Source organism: Carettochelys insculpta, chromosome 8, assembly GCF_033958435.1.
Source record: "Carettochelys insculpta isolate YL-2023 chromosome 8, ASM3395843v1, whole genome shotgun sequence".
Taxonomy (NCBI): Eukaryota; Metazoa; Chordata; order Testudines; family Carettochelyidae; genus Carettochelys; species Carettochelys insculpta.
Window position 1 is genome coordinate 29,642,043 of NC_134144.1, and position 20,932 is coordinate 29,662,974.

Here is a 20,932-nt window from a genome sequence, read left to right on the forward strand (position 1 = left end):
CTTCTGTGCCCACACTCCAACTCCCCAGTGCAGATCATCAATTAGTGTGAACATACTGAACTTGCTTTTACTGGGTACATATGACCTCAGGATGCACTGCAAAGATAAAATTTGACACCTTAAATATTTGGTTCTTGGAACAGCTAGTCCTTCAACACTCAAAGGAGACCCCCTTCTTGCTTTAGTCCTAAGTGGAACACAGGCTCTAGTCTAGAAGGTAAATATAGGTTGAAAATAGTGAATTAATTAAATTTCCTTTTGCGGGGAAAAATACCCCAGTTGCTTACGGTGCTGCCATTTCATTTCAGAAAGGTGAATTACATTAGTTAAACAGAAATAAAAAGGTAAGTAGTGTCAAATGCGAAATCCCTGCAAGCTGGATAGACACTTTCCAAGGATACCAGAATAGAGGTGAAACGTGTGTGTGCGAGCCCTGAATTAATATGTACGAGACCCAGCTAAGCGCCCCCATGGCTGAACACCCCGTAAGAGAAGCAGTGAGAAACAGAAAAGGGTTGCTTAAACAGCGGGAGTAAAAGCCCCGCGAGGAAAACAGAAGGGCGGAGCATCTCTGTGGAAGGAGATGCACCAGTAGCACTAGGAAACTAAAACACCCCGACGAGCATCTAGTCAAAACGTCAATCTGCCCTGGAAACACTCCAAGCACCTCGGCGCCAGGAAGCCTGTGACACAAGCTCCCTCCCCGCGTCCCGGAGCGCTGTGGGCGCGCGAGGCGGGGCCGGGCCGGGCTGAATGGGGGAGGGGCTGGGACGCTGAGCCCCACCGATGCTGCCGCCAACCTGCCGCTCTGGGTTCAGTGGCGAATGAGCAGAGACCCAGGCCGAAGTCAGTGCACCACCCCCCGGGCCGGCTCCCCGCACTGCTCGGCCGGGATTCGGCACTGGAGGCCGCCGGAGACACACAGGGAGGTGGGGCTGCACAGGTAATTCCCGGGTCGCAACCCCTCCGCCGCATTGCATGCTGGGAGCGGTCGTTTCGGCCATTAGAGGCTGCTGGGCCGCCATGTTGCTGACGTCGGAGGAAGTCCGCCTACTTCGGGGCCTGTGGAGGGTAGATTATTTCCTGTATTTGTTGTCCTCTGTTACTACCTCCATTAAATACCAAATAAACAGCGTTACCGTTATCGACACTAACGAGGCCCGGCACCACTTCCGGCAGGAAACCCCCGTCTCGCCGGAAGTAATATCACTTCCGGTAGCATGGCGGCGTGCGGGAGGCTGAGGTAAGTTCCGACCACCGAGGAACTTCCCTCTCTCCGCTGGGAGGCTGCTGCTTCTTCCCGTCACCTTGCGCCTAGGGCACCGGGGCCCGGCGCGGGGTCAGCTGAGGGCTGCCTTGGTTCGAGCTGCGGGGGTGGCTTTTACTCGTTCCCCGGAGCCGCATGGCCTCTGTGCAGATCTGGTCCCCTTCCCTTCCCCGCCTCCCCCAGCTCGCTGTCATCGCAAGGCCCGCCCGTGTTAATGCGGTGGCGCCTGCTAGTCCGGCTCCTCGCGAGCCGGTCTCCAGGGCCGCCCTCCCCCTGCCGCAGCGCCGATCTCCGCGGAACTGGCTTCTCGCCGTTTGCAGCTCACGGCCCCGAAGTGTCCGCGGTGGGACTTGGGGCTCGGCCCGGGGCAGGGAGAGGTACTTCTCCCCAACTGGCTGTCCGCTCTCTGGGACGTGGATTCGTGACACCAAAGGGAAAACCCTTCAGTCCCTACGTGCGTGGTGTAGCCCTTATCTGAGCAGATAAAGCTGCAGGAACAATAGAGACTTAGGAGCTTGCTGGTTGTTGTCAGGCTTCCCGGGTCGCTGGGCCACTCTGTGCTTAGAAGTGTGTCACAACCCCAAGATTTTATATAGTGGAAGTTTATGTGCTGCAGGAATTCTTATGGGCTTCTAAAGGCCTTGCAAAGAACAGTGCCTTTCAGTCCCTGTGAAAAAATAAGGGGAGTGTATAATTTGGCTCTTATCACATAGTAGTGCCCAAATATTATCAAACCAATTTTTCTACCTCCTGGTCATAATTTTTGCAATATCTATCCAACACTTAAGTGCACTTCATCTGTAGCTAAGATTAATTTTTAAAGGGAATAACAGACTTACTATAGGGAAATTCTGGTTCAAGCATCTTTAAGTGAACTCCTTTAAGGTGTGATTTAAAGCCATTTGAAATCAATGGAAGTGTTTCTGTTTATTTAAATGGACTGTGGATTATGATCTTGATAAGGTATCAGTATTTTTTTTAAGATGTAGTTCCTTTTTCAGAGTACTTAAAAAATCCCTCCTAAGTTCAAAAGGTAAGTGTATTTGTGGGGGAAAAGATAGTTCCTTCTCCTGCACCCCTAGTCATTGCTCACTTCCATAGCAGCCCAGTTTCAGGTTTTGAGAGCTGTATCTGTGCTTGCAACACAGCTGTTTGTGCTTGTATTGCTAAAATCAGGGATGCGAGAGTAACATTTATCAAAATTCTCTTAAATAAGAAAAACATTACTCAGAACATACAAATATACTTAACCTGTCTGAATTCAGTATGTGTTGTGTGTGGTAAATTATGGATGTTCTGCCCTCCTGTATTTTTTAACATGGGTTTTTTTCCCAGTTGCTAGTCTTAAACTTTATGTAGGATGAAGGTTATTTAATCATGAAATTAGGAAAGATAAAAGGCAATGAGAGTGATTTTTCTTCTTGCTTTAACATTCAGTTTTTCTCCTTGGGTTTTTCAAAAAGTGATACTGCTGTGAGTAATTTCTTGTAGCCTGACAGGTGTCATCTTGTAATTGAAATCCTGAGATGAAAAGCAACTGACACACTTTTCAGCCTTGTGCAGCTTTTCAGCATTGCCACTGTGGATTTTATGTTGAGGTTAAACCAGGAGTCATCAACCTCCGGCAAGTGTGCCTTTCAGCACGCGAGCCAGTTTTGAGTGGCACGCTGGTGGGAGCTCAGCCCTGCCCGTCATGTCCCCCATGCAGCAGGGGAGGGGGCGGGTGCATGGGGCGGGTAGTGGAACCCCTGCCATGGGGCCCCTCTGTAGTATGGGTTCAGAGCTCCAGCAGTGCAGGGCCAGAGCCCTAGGCGCTGGACCCACTGTGGAAAGTGTGGAAGGTGAGCTGCCTGGTAAGGTGGGGAAGAATCTGTTCTCCCGACATCTGTCATCCTCTCCTCTGAGAAAGGGGACTGACCCCTCCGCCCCCACCTCTGCCATCTGCCCTCCCTACCCCAAGGACAGGTGCTGAGCCCTTCTGCTCCGCTATGCTTGCCATCTGCTCCCGCAGGGGCAGGAATTGAGCCCTTTGTGCCCCCTGTTGTCCATCTGCCCCCCCACATTCCCCTGGAAAGGGATTGAGCCCCCCGACCCCTGCCCCCTTTGCCATCTGCCCTGGAGCAGGGATTTTTTTTTAGTCTGTCTGCCCTCTCTCTGGGATAGGGGGTGAGCCCTCTTGCTTTCTTGTTCTGCCCTGTCTTGCTATCTTACCAATCACTGCCACCATTCTTCTGGCAAGTGGCTAATTCCAGAGAGGTGTTTGGAGGTCCTGCTTCCCCAGGGTTGCCCAGTTCCGCTCCCTCAGCTTGCTTTCTTGCGGCACATGCTACCCATACTTGTGTATGGTAGGGCTTTCCCTGCCACCAGCCACAGCTAAATGGTAAAGCTTTGCATCGTAATTTATTAATGAAGCTGTTGGATGGAGAATCATTAGTGACCTTAAAAAGTATCGCCAAAACTCAGACCATACATAGAGGTCAAAAGGTCAAATTTTGGCCTCCATCTGAGGCTAGTTCATCAGTCTACACTACATCATAAACTCAATTTTAAGGTGGTTAAATCGATTTTTACAATGTCACTGTGTCTACTGTGAATGCCATTAGGTCAATTTTAGGGAGTGCTAAGCTCAATATTATGCCCATGCTCAATACTACACCCATGAAGAGAGTCACCGTAGCGTCAATTCAAATTTAAAAAGGTCAAATTAATGCTAGTGTGGGAATGCCATTCTTTTAGACTGACTTTATTGGCCTCTAGAGGTGTCCCATATGTATTCCACAGTGCCCCACAGTTTCCCACTCTGGACGCTTACATCATCACTGCTGTCTTGGTGTGCAGGAAGTAGGTGGCAGGAAGCCTGCAACTTTGAATTTGTCACCAGGAAACCTGGGAAATTGAAGTGGGCACCTGGGCCCATTTTGAATTCATTTCTTTATTATCAGCACAGCAATCACATCTGTCCATGAAAAAATAGCTCCAACGTGGGGTGGTGGCTTCTTCCCTGCATGAGATGTAGCAGGAGAGGCTGAGATTTTTTTTCAGTGTTGGTGCTAGCCCACCATACCATGTGGTGGCTAGTCTGTGGGGGTCATGATTGTATGAGAGGCCAAGAAACTTCTTTTCTGCTGTTCGTATTTGTACAGGGTCAGTCAGCCCCCTTCCCTCCTCTCCCACAGGCGCCATGCATTCAGAGGGCTAGCCACCCCCCAACCACATCATGTGGCTAGCCTCTGAACCAATAAAAGCACATGCCTGCGGTGCAGGGCTGATCATGATTCCAGACAGCAGCATGTCCTGGCATGTGTACTGTGAAGGCTCCAAAGATGGGAATTATTTTGGGGCGCCATCTGTCAGCGGGGAGAGGGGAAGTCTTTCTCTCATCCCATAGCACAGATTTTCAGGGACTGGCTGTCAACAGAGGGAAGTGTCCCCCAACCTCTCCCCACAGCAAAGATTTTTGGAGGCTGCCTGTTATCAGACCAAGTCTTCCCCCGGCAGCAAAGATTTTTGAAGACTGGCTGTTGTCTCCCCGCATCTGTGGCAAAGATTTTTGGGGGCTGCCTGTTGCTGGGGGGGCAAATTCTCCCCCCCCAAAGATGAAGATTTTTGGGGCTGGCCTGTTGCCAGGGAGAACATCTCAACTGGCTCTTAAACCCATTTCCCCCATGTTTGATGCCCCTCACTGAATGTGTGGGGGGTGGGGGTTGGGGGGTGGCACAGTCCCAGGCATTTGGGGCTGGCCCTCCTACCAGAGAAAGCTGCTGAAGAGACTGTCAATTGGCCCTTCAACCAATTTCCCCAATGACATATCTCACTGAATGTCGGGGGCCTGGACCCCACAGTCCTAGGATATTCGGGGCGGCCATCCCCGCTAGCAAAAGCCACGAAAGTAGTGGTTCCCAAACTTTTGGGCATAATGCCTCCTTGTTAATTTTTGAGAGATCCTCACACACACCCCCACCTCTTCTCTACCATCATCCACCATCCCTTTTAACAAAAAATTCAATTCATAATTAAAAATTTAAAATAAACACAAAAAAAGCATAAACATTTTATTTAAAATTAAAAATAGGTACAAATAGTTTTTCTTGGCCCAAAAAGTTAATAAAAATATACTTTAGCATTACAAATAGCAGAAACAAAACAAATTTAACATGAAGGATGATGCTGCATTTTCCCCACAAGTTGGGAAATCCTAGGTTTGAAAGATGAAAGTGCGCAACACTAATTGTTTTTGACATCCAGTCAATTTCTTTTTCATTTTTAACGTGAGTAAACTTGAAAAGCTTTGTTACAGAGGTACACTAACGAAAATGGAAGAATAATATGTAGCACTTCTCCAATGTTCGAGTACATTGGGAAGTAGTTTATCCACCATTCCTCCAAACCTGAGTTTTCAAAATTATCTTTCATGCTTGAATAATATGTAATTCAAGTGCTTGTTCTTGCAGTACTTCTGGCAGTGAGTCAACATCAATGTTGAATGGATTGCATACTAATTTCTGAATGGGGTTGCCAGAAAAGTTGTCTGGAAAATAGCGGGTGAATTCTTCAGCAAGGCAGTCCAGATGAAACACAATTTTGTTTTTCACAACCTCTTTACAAAGTTCTTGGAAACCTTCACTTTCAGTGAGTGAAAATGTCAGAAAAGAGGAAAAGTTAGGCATCTGAGCTTGTCTTTTATATTTCCAAAGCTGGATATTTTTCCGTATGTGCTTTGATGGCATTGTGGTGCATTATAATATTTACAGCGTTGTTTCCTTGAAGCTTCAAATTGAGGTTGTTCAAAGAGTCAGAAAGCTCCATGAGGTATGCCTGGGAAAGTTGAAATGTTTGGTCTGTAAACTTACAATATAATGTTTTTTCTGTTGCTTGAGGAAGATTTCCGCTTCGTCTTTCAGCTCGAATCATCTCAAAAGCATATTGCCTTTGGAAAGCCATCGTATCTCCAGGTGAAACAAGAGTTTCATAATCTGCTCTCAAATCCAAGCAAGAGCTGCAAAAAGCCTCGTATTTAAACAGCTTTTCTTCACAAAATTGACAACTTTGATGGCCAAATTCAACAAGTCACGTAGGTCATCTGGAAAGTTTTAGCAGCCAACATTTCTCTGTGTGTGATGCAGTGAGTTGTTGTTACGGCTGGATTTTTTTTCTTTCACCTATGTCGAGAGCGAGAGCCAAGCACCACCTGTGCATACACCAATCATTTTTCCGAACGAAAGACTATTTTCTTCAAAAAAGTCAGTAATCGTTTTCATAGCATCAGAAGCCTTTGATGTTTGGTCATCAGTTCATTCGAGAAAAGCAGTTCTTCTTCTTTCACAGTTCTAATGAATCCAACAGAGACAAGCAACTGACAGCATTGTGCTACATCAGTGATATTGGCACACTGAATTGCATAAAAAGGAGAAGCCAACACTGTCTCCATAGCTTGAAGTTTAAGAGCTTTTGTCAGGTCATCAGTGATTTCATGGAATTGTCGGAAAGCTTTTTCTTGCTTTTAACCCCAAGCAAAGTATCAGCTGCTTTCAACAAGCAAGGCTTCACAGTAGTTTCTCCAATTATGTGTGCTTTCTTGGCTTTAGCAATGACAGCTCATAATATTCTTCTACCGCTTTGGCCGATGCTTGATGAAAAGCTCCAGTAGTGTCCAGCTTCATGTATTTCAAATTTTGAAGTTTAGCAGCACAAAGCTCTTTGTTTGTCTGTCAAAGCACTGTAATTCTTCGTCAAGTGTTGCTCAAGACAACTAGGTCTCAGGACATCATTGCTTAGAACTGTGTGGCATGCCTCTGCTGTAGGAAGTGAGGAGCAGGGCACGTGCTACCTGTGCAGTTGGAGCTGGCGCAACCCTGGGACTCCCACTCCCCCCTCGTCCCCTGTGCAGGAAGGCAGCAGGCATAAGCAAGTCGCCAGTGGGCAACATACCCAGCTTTTCAGGAAACATGCTGGCTGTTTGGGGAGGTGAAGCAGTGTGTGCACCTCCTGAGATGCCAGCTCTGGCATGCAGCTGCTGGACTTCACCACCCCGATGCCCTAGGAAGCCAGCGCTACCTCTGTTTTTGCAGGAGATAATGCCAGGGCAGGCTCTTTCTTTGGTTGGGGGGATTGACGGGGGGGCTGGGTTGCCTTGCATGTGCCCCTGGAATTTCTTCACATCCCCCAGTTTAGGACCCTACATGCTAACGGGACCCAGGTGTTTGGGGCTGGCCGTCCTACCAGAGAAAGCTGCTGAAGAGTCTGTCGACTGTCCCTTCAACCAATTTCCCCCATGACATTCCTCATTGAATGTTGGGGGTGGGGGTAGCAGTAACCCATTCCTTTGATATTTTCAGAGAGGATGTTTCTTGTAGAAGTTCATACCATTCTGGCCAGGCAGGGGTGGTATAAAGCTGGGGGAGTGGGTGTGGGGCCAGTTGAGGTGGCACAGTCATAGTCACCTGGGTGATCCTAGGGCAGCATGACAGTCCCTTGCCTGGCGTGCTATTTGGCTCAATTACATAGGAGTCGTACCATTCTGCCCAGGCAGGGGTGGTTTGGGTGGGGAAGGAGTAGCTTGGGGGCCAGTTGAGATGGCACAGTCACCTGGATGATCACAGGGCATAGCTCTCCCAAGTAGCTTCTGACAAGCTCCATGTCCCATGTTGGACCCATCTGTGTAGTGAAGTGGAAAGCCAAAAATCCTTTCTAATTCAGTGCACCACAAATTGTCGTTTTTCCATTCATGGGCATGGGGAGCTTCAGGCTTTTCCCCCCGCCTGAGGGAGTTAGCTTGATTTGTTATGGTTTGCAGTTTATCCTACCCTTTCCTCAATTTTGTTGTTATCCTACCGTACTTCAGGCAGATTAGACCAGAATTAGCTCGCTTTGATGGTATCTATCATCACTGGGTTGCTGTCCAGAAAGCAGCCTGGCTCAGGGCAGGCTTTGGAAAAATGATGTGAAAATTCCTTTGGTGGTTAGTTTTCAGCTGGCGGGGAGGGGATGGAGGTGGGGGAATATCACAAGCAGTAATCTGTTCTTGTAATGTTTTCAGGGAGGGAAACAGTTTCTGATTTCAAGGGTTGGGAAAAGTGGCTGGGAGGAAGTGGGGCAGTTGATCTGGCACAAACACCTGAGTGATTCTCGGGCACAGTCATTCTGGCACGTGGGTATGACAGTCCCCTGCCTGGTATGCTAGTTGGCTGATCAGGCAAAAGTCGTACCTAAAGGTGTTCTTTCTACAGGGAAAAAACAGCAGAGCAGCCAGTTTACATGGCTCAGTCACCCTCTGAACCCAGCTTATTTGGTTTTCTTTTGCCTGGGACTCCCTTCTTAAAAAAAAAAAAAAAAAAAAAAAAAGGCGTTCGCTTTCCCGAGTGAGGGGAATGCAGTGTAAGCAAATGACATCACATACCCGCAACTGCTTGCGGACCTTTTTTTCCCCATACTGCACCAGCGAAAAAACCCAGAATGCTTTAGGGGTGAGGAAACTGTGGGATAGGTTCCCACAATGCACTGCTGCAACAGTTGGTTTGGCAATTCAATGTGGCAGCAGTAACTCGGCTTTGTGGGGAGGTGAGGATAATTGAAATCGAATATATAAAACCCGTGTTATAAAATCAAATTTTATTAAATCTAATTTATATTGTAGTGTGTGTGTATATATAGCCTCAGATAGGTTGCTGACCGCTGGTTTAAACCTTCCTTTCCCAGACGAGAGTTCAAGAGAATGTCTTACTGAACAGTATAATCAATAAGTTTACTGGATTGATAGCCTGAAGCAGGTTTATGGTGAATATCCAGTTCACAGAATGGAAATTAATACTGTCCTTACTTCAGAATGGATTTGCAATCTTTGAGCCTCTTGATTATTTAAAAACTAGTTTTTAATTAGAATTTTTTCTTACACAAGTGCACCTGATTTCAGTATCAGGCAGTCAGAAAATAGTGAATTCAGAAGACTGAAGTGTTTATGTTCTGATACAATAATATTTATTTTATGTAAAAGAATTTTGGTAGGCTTTATTTTAACTGTAAATATTGGCTAATCAATAATGGAATGTCTTGTTTATCTTTTGTATTTTTTGTAGGTGAAAAATTTTTCATGTCAGACCCTCAACATTTGAGTTGAGTACACAATCATCATTTCTACGAGTTTGTAACTTTAAGTGAGAGAGAGTAAAAATGAAGAGTAGAGTGGCACAAATAAATGTAAGTATTGTAAAATTAAGTTTCTTGGGAGACGTAAGTCAGTGTTTGGTGGGTGTTTTTTTTTTAAGGTATGTGAGTTTAGTATGTAGAGAGCTATTTCTGTTTATGTAAGCACATATGCCCCTGGGTTCATTAGGAGTAATAACATATACTGGGGAGAGAATAAAGATATCGTAATTAAGATCAAGCAGTATTATTTAAATCAGCAAATGTTATCTGTTGGCCAACATTTAACAGATATTCTTAGCAACAATATGAAAAGGACAAAGAGAAGAGTATGAAAAATGGAGAGCGTTCAGTAGAAAGCCTGAGTGAGTGGTGGAATAAGGGAGGATTATGGAGGAAACAAAAGATGGAATACTAGTAATAATGTTCAAATGGGAGGATGAAAACAGAAGTAGAAGTCCGACGAGGGGGGAAATGAATGGTAAAGAAAGACACAGCAAATTGCTTGCATCTTTTTCTGGATTATAATGATAGGTATTAATTAGTCATCTTACTATCGGGTAATCAAGATTACAAGTATGGTATTTCAAATACCATAATTCTGAGAGCCTTATTTCTTACAATGAAGGGTCCTGCCCTTTCAGAAAATGAATATTCTATGTTTCAGGATGCACGGGTATCAGAGGGGTAGTCATCTCAGTCTGTATCCACTGTGTTACTCTGTATCCATTGCATCTGACAAAGTGGGTCTTTGCCCACGAAAGCTGATGCTCCAAAAATCTGTTAGTCCATGAGGTGCCACAGGACTTCTTGTTGGTTTTTTTTTTGGAATGGACAGGTTCAGTACTATTAGGACTATCGCATCAAGGGAAAACTTCTTTGTGAAAATACAGGCTTTCTTCGAGAATATTGGCTTTATGCTACTATCAGTATGGAGTTTGTTTTTCGTGGAATTTCTTCCACATGCAATGTATACAAATATCCCCCCATCATAGAGTAAAATAGAAGAAGGGAGGAAGGATGATCCAGGGAACTATAGGCCGGTCAGTCTTACATCAGTCTCTGGAAAAATCATGGAGGGGCTCCTCAAGGAAGTCATTTTGAGGCACTTGGAGGAGGGGAGAGTGATCAGGAATAGTCAGCATGGATTCCTGAAGGGCAAGTCATGCCTGACCAATCTGATTAGTTTTTACGATGAGATAACTGGCTCTGTGGATGGGGAAAATCAATGGATGTGATTTATCTGGACTTTAGCAAAGCTTTTGAAACGGTCTCCCACAATATTCTTGTTGGCAAGTTACAGGATGTGGATTGGATAAATGGACGGTAAGGTGGATAGAAAGCTGGCTGGAAGGTCAGGCCCAGAGGGTAGTGATCAATGGCTTGATGTCGGGATGGTGTTTGGTTTCTAGTGGAGTGTCCCACGGTTCGGTTCTGGGTCCTGTTCTGTTCAACATATTTATCAATGACCTGCATGGGGGATTGGATTGCACCCTCAGCAAGTTTGCGGATGACACTAAGCTAGGGGGAGAGGTAGATACGCTGGAGGGTAGGGACAGCGTCCAGACTGACTTAGAGAAATTGGAAGACTGGGCTGCAAGAAATCTGATGAGGTTCAATAAGGGCAAGTGCAGAGTCCTGCGCTTGGGCCAGAAGAATCCCAAGCATTGTTACAGGCTGGGGTCCGACTGGCTCGGTAGTAGTTTTGCAGAGAAGGATCTGGGAGCTGTAGTGGACGAGAAGCTGGACATGAGTCAACAGTGTGCCATTGTAGCCAAGAAAGCTAATGGCATGTTGGGTTGCATCAAGAGGAGGGTTGCCAGTAGATCCAGAGCAGTGATTATTTCTATTATTCGGCTTTGGTGAGGCCGCATCTAGAGTACTGTGTCCAGTTCTGGGCCCCCAATTATAGGAAGGATGTGGATACACTGGAGAGGGTCCAGCGGAGGGCGACCAGAATAATTAGGGGTCTGGTGCATATGACTTAGGAAGAAAGGTTGAGGAAATTGGGACTGTTTAGTCTGCAGAAGAGAAGACTGAGGGGGGGGACTTTATAAAAGCCTTCAACTTACTGAAGGGAGGCTGGAGTGAGGCTGTTCACAGTGGTCATGGATGGTAGAACATGGAACAATGGTCTCAAGTTGCTGTTGGAAAGGTCTAGGTTGAACATTAGGAAAAACTTTTTCACTAGGAGGGTGGTGAAGCATTGGAATGGTCTACCCAGGGAAGTAGTGGAGTCTTCATCCCTGGAGGTGTTTGTCTCACCTCGAAGCCCTGGCTAGGCTGATCTGATGGGTTTGGTCCTGCTTAGAGCAGGGGGCTGGACTCGATGGCTTTTTTTTAAGTCTCTTCCAGCTCTATTGTTCTATGATTCTATGATAAGAACATTGATCCAGTTAACATACTTACTCCTGTTTAGCTAAAAGACTACATATTTCCAGAAATAATGGGATATTTCTTATTTCCTGTCTGTAGGGTTATGTTTACACTGCATTCCGCTTTCAGAGGTAGAGTGCAAATGAGGGAGAATGAAAATGCAAATGAAGTGCTGATTTACAAATCTCACGCTTCATTTGCATAATCTAGTGCAATCTCGCTACCAGAAATTGCTTTTCCGAAAACAAAAACAGACATGTAAATGGGGTTCCTTTGAAAACAAACCTAGTTTTCGAAAGAACCCTTCTTCCTAAAACAAAATAGATCTCCCTAATTTGCTTTTTGCTTCCGAATATGGACATAACCTAGGAGTACTTCTTGCATGAGATGTTAATAAGTGGTTAGAATTTTCAGAAATTAAGCTGTAGTTTAAGTTTACGTGTAAGTGCTCAATTTAGAGTTTTATCTTCTGGTCTTCACATAATCATGACTACACTAGGTTACATTCCTTCACAACCCCTGCTAAGTCAAATTTTGCATAACTCAGGGGAGCCAGGAAACTGACTAGTGCATCCTGTTTCCTGTAAACAGCATGGAGCTAGGAGCCAGTCTCCAGCTCCCTGCCACTCACAGGAGTGGGGAAACTGGCAAGTGCTGCTGCCTTGGTGAGTCCTTGACCTCCTGTGAGTGCTGGGGAGCCAGAGCCTGGCTCTCAACTCCCTGCTGCTCAGAGGAAACAGATCTGGGCTGCTGCGCTGGTCAGTTTCTCCTCTGTTGTTAGTGGCAGCAGCCAGAGCCTGACTCTCAGCTGCTGCCACGGACAGGAACAGGGAAACCGCTCTTGTCAAGGGCAGCAGCCTGACTCTCACTTTCCCTGACAGGAACAGGGAAACCGCTCTTGTCAAGGGCAGCAGCCTGACTATCGCCCCCTGACAGGAGCAGGGAGGCTGCCAAATGGACAGGAGTGGGGAAACCCAGCAACCTGCCACTCACAGGAGCCAGGAAACTGACCAGGGCTTCTGCTCTGGCCAGTTTCCTAGCTCACTTGTGGGGCGGGCAGCCTGGAGCCAGGTGCCAGCTCCCCACTATGTAGAGTCGCATTAACTTGAGATTCATGCAACTTAAATGTGCATATCTCAGGGTTCTACTGTACACTGAAATACATGTTATGTTTATCGTTTGCCTGAAGCTGCAGGAGACTCAAATCTTTCTTTTATCTTCAGAACAAGGGCGGCACAAGCATCAATGCAAACATCTTTGTGCAACTCTCTTAATGAGTTTGAACCTGAGTCAGGAAAGACCAGTTTTAGGGCTAGGAGAAGGTGTTGTACAGGAAGTGGTGGTGGTGGTGGTGCGGAAGGGGAGTTGAACAGTCTTCCGTGTATGAAAAAAAGTCATATGTAACTCTCAATAAATCCTGAAGCTGTTTGAAATATGATGATGGATAGTCTACTGAGCTTGCCTCCCCAAAGACTTAGGCTCTATGAATTAGACTGGAATGAGAAAAAGTGGTGCTCTTTGTAAACTGTAGAGGTTCATGATGTGATCCTGCCTTTGCTTTGTTTTCCTTTAATCACCAGCAAAATAGTTACATTTTTATCACTGAAACTTTTTTTTTGAGTCAACACATATGGATATACTCGTTGTAGTTGTAACAGCAACGAAGGGTCCTGTGGCACCTTATAGACTAACAGAAAAGTTTTGAGCATGAGCTTTCGTGAGCACAGACTCACTTCATCAGATGCTACTGCTAACTTTTCTCTTAGTCTATAAGGTGCCACAGGACCCTTTGTTGCTGTTACAGATCCAGACTAACACGGCTACCCCTCCGATACTTGTTGTAGTTGATGTATCTCCCAGCCTTTGTTTCAGATTACCTGCAAACTTATGTAGACATTGCACTGATATATTAAGACTGTCTGTGCTGAGATTTTTTTTCAGTGCAAATCCCATTGTAAATTAACTGCATAGGTGCAGCTGGGCCATTTTGTACCACTGCCAGTATTTCTGTAGAATGAAATAGGGGGCATCTTTCAACACTATAGGTGTGTCTACACGGGCACAAATCTTCGAAATAGCCACGCTAATGGCCATTTCGAAGATTACTAATGAGGTGCTGAATTGAATATTCAGTTAACATTCATTAGCTAATATTCATTAGCGTTAGGACGCTTCTGGCCGTGCCACTTTTGAAAGCGCGCGGCTTGGCACAGCTCCACAGGGGTCTTTTTTGAAAAAGACCCCCGTGGAGCCACGCACTTTCGAAAGCAGCACGGCCAGAAGCGTCCTAATGCTAATAAAGCACTGAATATTCAATTTAGCGCCTCATTAGTAATCTTCGAAATGGCTATTACGAAGATTTGTTCCCATGTAGACACCTCCTATGAGCAAAAATGTGCGTTTTTAAAAGTAAACTGAGATCCTGGCACACACAATGGCAGCTTAAAAAATCGAAGTCTTCCTTACTAAAATAGCATGAGTCAGCGCAGTTGGGCCCTGAGTCGGAGGATATTTCAGTCTTCATTCTTGTATGTGTTAATACATGTTGAACCTCTCTTGTCTGGCACCCTTGGGACTTGACCAGTGCTGAATGAGAAAATTTGCCAGACTGTAGAAGGTCCATATTTGTCTAGCACATTACCAACACTTTCACTGCTTATTGGGCTCTTACAAGACATTTAAGGCAAATTACAGCTAAATAACGGCATGCAACACTTACAGCGAAGACTGGTGGCTGTAAGCAAACTTTATGGGCCCACTCAGTCACACCCATGATACGTGGTTGTCTGGCTAACTAAAATCGTGCTAGATTAAAGACATTGCTGTATGAGAGAGTTCTGGATTATAGAGGTTCATCTTGTATTCCCCCTATAGCAGGGGTCGGCAACCTTTCCGAGACAGAATGCCAAAACTTGGCCTCTTGCCTGCTGTGTACCTAGATTTCCTGATTGCCGGTGATTCTTTTTTAAAGTCACTGATAGGCTACATAAAACAGCTTCATTAATAAATAAATAAATAAATTAAATAAAATGCACAGCTCTTTGCTGAGGTCCAAACTGGTCAGAAGGCACCTGAATCTGTCTTTTAAGTGGCCAAAGGCACATTCCAGTGTCATTCTGCATTTGCTCAGCCTGCAGTTAAAGTGCTCCTTGCTGCAGTCCAGGGTGCCTGTGTATGACTGTGTGAGCCAAGGGAACAGAGGGTAAGCGGTGTCACCCAGTATTGCTGTGGGCATCTCCACAATTCCAAGATTGATGTTTCTAGTCTGGGAAAACAAAAAAGTACTTTTAAGGCTAATAAAAATATTTTATTAGGTGATGAGCTTTTGTGGGACTGACCCACTTCTTTCGATCTGGACTCTTTGCTTTTAGGTCTCAATAGAGATAGCAATTACTTTACATGTTATAGGACAGTTTCCTCATCTTTGATATCCATAGTGATCTCAAGCAAGTCACTTAACAGATACTTTAGGCAGGAGGGATAGCTCAGTGGTTTGAGCATTGGCCTGCTAATCCCAGGGTTATGAGCTTAGTCCTTGAGGGTGCCATTTAGGGATCTGGGGCAAACAGATGAAATGGGAAAACGTGTCGGGGTGAAAGGTCCTGCTGTGAGCGTAGGAGACTGGATTTGATGACCTCTGAATGTCTGTTCCAGCTCTACAAGATAGGTATATCTCCATATATTTCTAAATGTCTCTTGGGGATGGGATAGTTCAGTGGTTTGAGCATTGGCCTGTAAAACCCAGGGTTGTGAGTTCAATCCTCAAAGGAGCCGTTTAGGGATCTGGGGTAAACAGATTTTAAAAAAAAAAAGATGGTACTTGGCCCTGCCAAAAGAGTAGGGGGCTGGACTCAGTGACCTCCCAAGGTCCCTTCCAGTTCTGTGAAATGTGTATCTCCATATATTACTTGCAGTAATTAATTTTCTTCACCCCTCCCCCCTGCTTCTGTCTTATGTAGCTGATTTGTCAGTTTTCATTTTATTTCTGGTTTTTTTTCTGTTAAATTCTCATTGTCAGTTTACTTTCATCAGAATGTCCAGATCTGAAAAAGTGGGTCTGTCCCATGACAGCTCATCACCTAATAAATTATTTTGTTAGTCTTTAAAGTGCTACATGACTTTTTTTTGTTTTTGTTTTTGTTTTTTGGACAGATAGGATAGATGAGGTAACTGCACAGAAATTGAGGAGAGAAAGTATGTAGTTTGTAGAAAAAGTCAATTTATAACATGGAATTTGGAAGAAAAAGCAGGAGTGAGAGGTTTATTAAACCGTGGCTACAGTAGACACTGTTCAAAGTATAAGGAGTGGAGCTGGCATAAGAATTTCAGAGTGGGAGTAGGACATAAAATAATTCTTGATATAAAAAGATTGATATGTTTAGTAAATGTACTCTTATAAAGATCTATAAAGTAATTTAATACTTTGTTTAAAAGCATGGCTCCAGTTATGAAAGAAAAGAAAGCCACAGCTCTCACCGGAGAAGTTCCTCTCCTGAAGACAGGTAAACAATTTTAATTTTAAGAGATTTAATTGCCTTTAATTGTACTTAAGGATGTAATATTTGAGAATGAATTAGATAAGTACAAACGTATGCATTTTTGTTCCATGTTTTTCACTTGTGTTAATAAAAGAACGTGAAAAATTTAATTTCAGGCATCGAATATGGGACAGCAATACTAGAATATGTTTTTAATTGAAGATTTTAAAACTTTTCAATAGTCATTTCTAATTCTGGAGAGTTTTAAAATGGAAATAGGAAATAGGATTTAAGTCTCCTTGCATTCCACCATTGCTGTTAACTGCAATTGTCACAATTATCCACAATTGTCACTTCGTAGCAAGGCTGCAGATGTCAATTGGGGACAGAAAGGGAAACCAGATGGGAAGAGGGGGCTTTCGAAATCAGGGGCAATTTTGAAAGGCCCATGGCTACATAAGCAGCATGCATTTCAAAACCACCAGTTTGGATGCATGCGTGGCTGCCATTATGCTTATGAGGCACTGCATATTCATGACCCTGCTTCATAGTATATTCTGAAGTAAGTGTCATTTCTTGTGATATTATACATACTGCATTAAATGATTCTTTCAGGGAAATGTTATTTTAATTTCCGTTTCACTTACAGTGACATATTGTGGTACTAAAATATAAAATAAGTTTCTTATATGCCTATATATGATGTACTTAGTGCTACACAGATAAAAAAGGTGGCACATAAAATGAATGGTTGGATAAATTCCATGCAATATCTTGTCACTTGTATAGTGCTCAATATATTCAATATTTAATTTAATTAATATTTTTAACTGAGTGCTAATTTTTCTTGATAATGTTTTTAAAGGTCACACACCTATCAGATTAATTTTTGTTTATCACCAGGCCTGTGTGATCTTGACAGTGTGCATATTTCTGTCTTGAATCACGTTAGTAGTCTCAGTTCACTAGTACAAAAATAAGGCCTGCCAGTTTTAAAAACATTGGTGTTAGGGATGTGAATGGTTAACCAGTAAGTCTCACTCTGAATGGATGGGGCTTAGTAGTTATGGTTATGTGGTGGAGGTTGGAGTCACTCCTCTGCAGCCCCCCCATTCCTTTCAGTTAGTTAACTGGTTAAACTTAACATTTAAATGGTTAACTAAGGGCTTGTCTACCCTTGCCCCCATCTTCGAAGGGGGCATGGTAATCAGGGCAACGGGAGATGACCAATGAAGTGCTGCAGCGCATATGCAGTACTTCATTAGGCTAATTCTCCCCCGTGGCAACTTCGAAGTAACGTGGGCTCTTCAAAGCGCCCACGGCGACATGCATGCCAGCACTTCCAAGTTTGACTCTTCGAAGTCTCTTGACTCCTATTTTGAGGAGTAAAGGGACTTTGAAGTAGCATGGGCACTTTGAAGTCAAAGGGAAAGGGATAGGTAGGAACTGTCGAATTGAGGAAGCAAATGCATGGTTACGCAGGTAGTGTTGGAGAGAGGGCTTTGAATTCTTCGATCATGGGATGCTCTTTCAGGCACGAGGATTATTCGAAGAGATGGGGTCCACCAAACCAAGAGAGGAAGGAGCATTTTCGCAAGTAGGCTTGCAAACTTAGTGAGGAGAGCTTTAAACTAAACTAGGTTTGCTGGGGAATGGTGACCAAAACTGTGAGGGAGAAAAGCCTGTTGAGAATCTGTGGATCAAGCTTAGTGGTGTAGGCAGCACAGGAGATGTGGTGGTTGGTGTCTGCTGCAGGCCACCAAATCAGGATGATGAGGTAGATGAGGCTTTTTTTGGACAACTGAGAAAGGTTTCCAGATCGCAGGCTCTCATTATCGGGGGGACTTTAATTACCCTGACATCTGTTGGGAGACCAATACAGCAGTACACAAGCAGTCCAGGAAATTGCTGGAGAATGTTGGGGATCACTTCTTGGTACAAGTGCTGAAGGACCCGACCAGAGGTCATGCGCCGCTCGACTTGCTGCTTACAAACAGGGAGGAACTAACGGGGAAGGTAGAGGTGGGTGACAGCCTGGGAAGCAGTGATCATGAGATGGTAGACTTCAGGATCCTGACCAAAGGAAGGAAAGAGAGCAGTAAATTACACACCTTAGACTTCAGAAAAGCAGACTTTGACTCCTTCAGGAACCTGGGGGACAGAATCCCTTGGGATGCTACCGTGAAGGGAAAAGGAGTCCAGGAAAACTGGCAATATTTTAAGGAAGCCCTATTGAAGGTGCAGAAAGAAATTGTGCTGGTGAGCAGCAAGAGAAGTAAATATGGTAGGAGACCAGACTGGCTTACTGGGAAAATCCTTGGAAAACTTAGGCACAAAAAGTAGAAACTTGGACGGATGTCTAGGGAGGGATATAAATGTATAGCTCAAGAATGTAGGGCAGTTATCAGGAAGGCGAAAGCACAACTGGAATTGCGACTCGCGAGGAATGTGAAGGTTAACAAGAAAAGTTTCTACAGACATGTTAGCAAGAAGAAAATGATCAGAGAGGGTGTGGGGCCCCAACTGGATGAGGGAGGTAACTCAGTGACAGATGATGTAGGGAAAGCTGAAGTACTTAATGCTTTCTTCACGGACAAAGACGGCTCCCAGATTAATGTGATAAGTGATGCATTGTGGGATAAAGGTGGACAGCCTTTGGTGGGGAAAGAACAGGTAAGGAGCTATCTAAAAAAGCTAAAGGTACATAAATCCATGGGCCTGGACCTAATTCATCTGAGGGTTCAGAGGAAGTTGGTGTATGTCATCGACAAGACCGTGGCCATTATCTATGAAAAGTCATGGAGATCAGGAGAGATCCTGGATGACTGGAAAAAGGCAAATGTAGTGCCCATCTTTAAAAAAGGGGAGAAGGATGATCCAGGAAACTACAGGCTGGTCACTCTTACATCAGTCCCTGGGAAAATCATGGAAGGGCTCCTCAAGGAAGTCATTTTGAGGCACTTGGAGGAGGGGAAAGTGATCAGGAATAGTCAGTATGGATTCATGAAGGGCAAGTCATGCCTACTGATATCTGATTAGTTTCTATGATGAGATAACTGGTTCTGTGGATAGGGGAAAATCAATGGATGTGATTTATCTTGACTTTAGCAAAGCTTTTGAGACAGTCTCCCACAATATTCTTGTCAGCGGGTTAAAGGAATGTGGATTGGATAAATGGATGGTAAGATGGATAGAAAGCTGGCTAGAAGGATGGCAATCGGTTTCTAGTGGAGTGCCCCAAGGTTTGATTCTGGGCCTGTTCTGTTCAACATATTTATCAATGACCTGGATGAGGGGTTGGATTGCACCCTCCGCAGGTTTGCAGATGACCCTAAGCTAGGGGGAGAAGTAGATATGCTGGAGGGTAGGGACGGCGTCCAGACTGACTTAGAGAAATTGGAAGACTGGGCTGCAAGCAATCTGATGAGATTCAATAAGGACAAGTACAGAGTCCTGCGCTTGGGCCAGAAGAATCCCAAGCATTGTTACAGGCTGGGGTCCGACTGGCTCGGTAGTAGTTTTGCAGAGAAGGATCTGGGAGTTGTAGTGGATGAGAAGCTGGATATGAGTCGTCAATGTGCCATTGTAGCCAAGAAGGCTAATGGCATATTAAGTTGCATCAAGAGGAGGGTTGCCAGTAGATCCAGAGCAGTGATTATTTCTATTATTCGGCTTTGGTGAGGCCGCATGTGGAGTATTTTGTCCAGTTCTGGGCCCCCAATTATAGGAAGGATGTGGATACACTGGAGAGGGTCCTACGGAGGGCGACCAACATAATTAGGGGTCTGGAGCATATGACTTAAGAAGAAAGGTTGAGGGAATTGGGGCTGATTAGTCTGCAGAAAAGACTGAGGGGGGACTTGATAAAAACCTTCAACTCACTGAAGGGAGGTTGCAAAGAGGCTGGAGAGAGGCTGTTCACAGTGGTCACGGATGGCAGAACATGGAACAATGGTCTCAAGCTGTGGTTAGGAAGGTCCAGGTTGAACGTTAGGAAAAACTTTTTCACTAGGAGGGTGGTGAAGCATTGGAATGGTCTACCCAGAGAAGTAGTGTAGTCTTCATCCCTGGAGGCATTTAAGTCTTGCCTTGACAAAGCCCTTGCTGGGCTGATCTGATGGGTTTGGTCCTGCCTAGGGTAGGGGGGCTGGACTTGGTGGCTTTTTTAGGTCTCTGCCAGCTCTATTGTTCCATGATTCTGTGACTTCAAAGTTTAACACTTAGAAGTTGCCGTGGGGAAGAATTAGGCTAATGAAGTTCTGCATATTCACCACAGCTCTTCATTGGTCATCTCCCATCGCCCTGATTAACTTTCCCCCTTCGAAGTTGGGAGCAAGGGTAGACAAGTGCTAAATGTATTTTACATCCGTGATTGGGATGTGTGCAACCTATGACTGAAAAATAAATTCCTGGAGACTACGGTTCATATAAACAAAAAGTTTAATAAAACTATACTCAAAACTATACTTTGTTTTGGGATTGGACTAGGTATGCAGAAAATGAGAGGTCTCGGTCCCCAAGAGACAGAGGTTACTCTGATCATAGCAAATCTGATCAAGAATATTCGGGAAAGGGGCATGATGACAAAACTGTGGAAGGCAGGCAAGTATTGAAGTATTTTAAAATGGAAAAATAGTGTTTATTCTGCTTAATATTTTCGATACTTAAATAT

The 20,932-nt window shown here is 44.7% G+C and overlaps 1 protein-coding gene and 1 pseudogene across 2 annotated transcripts in view; one reads left to right on the forward strand and one right to left on the reverse strand.

Annotated features, from left to right (window-relative positions):
• Nucleotides 1-1,130: 1,130 nt before the first annotated feature.
• The window catches only part of CWC22 (CWC22 spliceosome associated protein), a 73,489-nt gene continuing 53,687 nt past the window's right edge, over nucleotides 1,131-20,932 (forward strand). Inside the window, exons 1-4 of one of the 2 annotated variants that reach the window (XM_075000839.1) lie at nucleotides 1,131-1,243; nucleotides 9,340-9,460; nucleotides 16,217-16,284; nucleotides 20,749-20,862. In XM_075000839.1, coding sequence (XP_074856940.1) covers nucleotides 9,434-9,460; nucleotides 16,217-16,284; nucleotides 20,749-20,862 — 209 coding nt within the window. In that variant the 5' untranslated portion in view covers nucleotides 1,131-1,243; nucleotides 9,340-9,433. Of the gene's footprint in view, nucleotides 1,244-2,051; nucleotides 2,301-9,339; nucleotides 9,461-16,216; nucleotides 16,285-20,748; nucleotides 20,863-20,932 lie in introns of those variants that run through there. The other variant, XM_075000840.1, reaches the window with a different exon arrangement.
• LOC142016740 (protein FAM200C-like) lies at nucleotides 5,948-6,695 on the reverse strand (annotated as a pseudogene).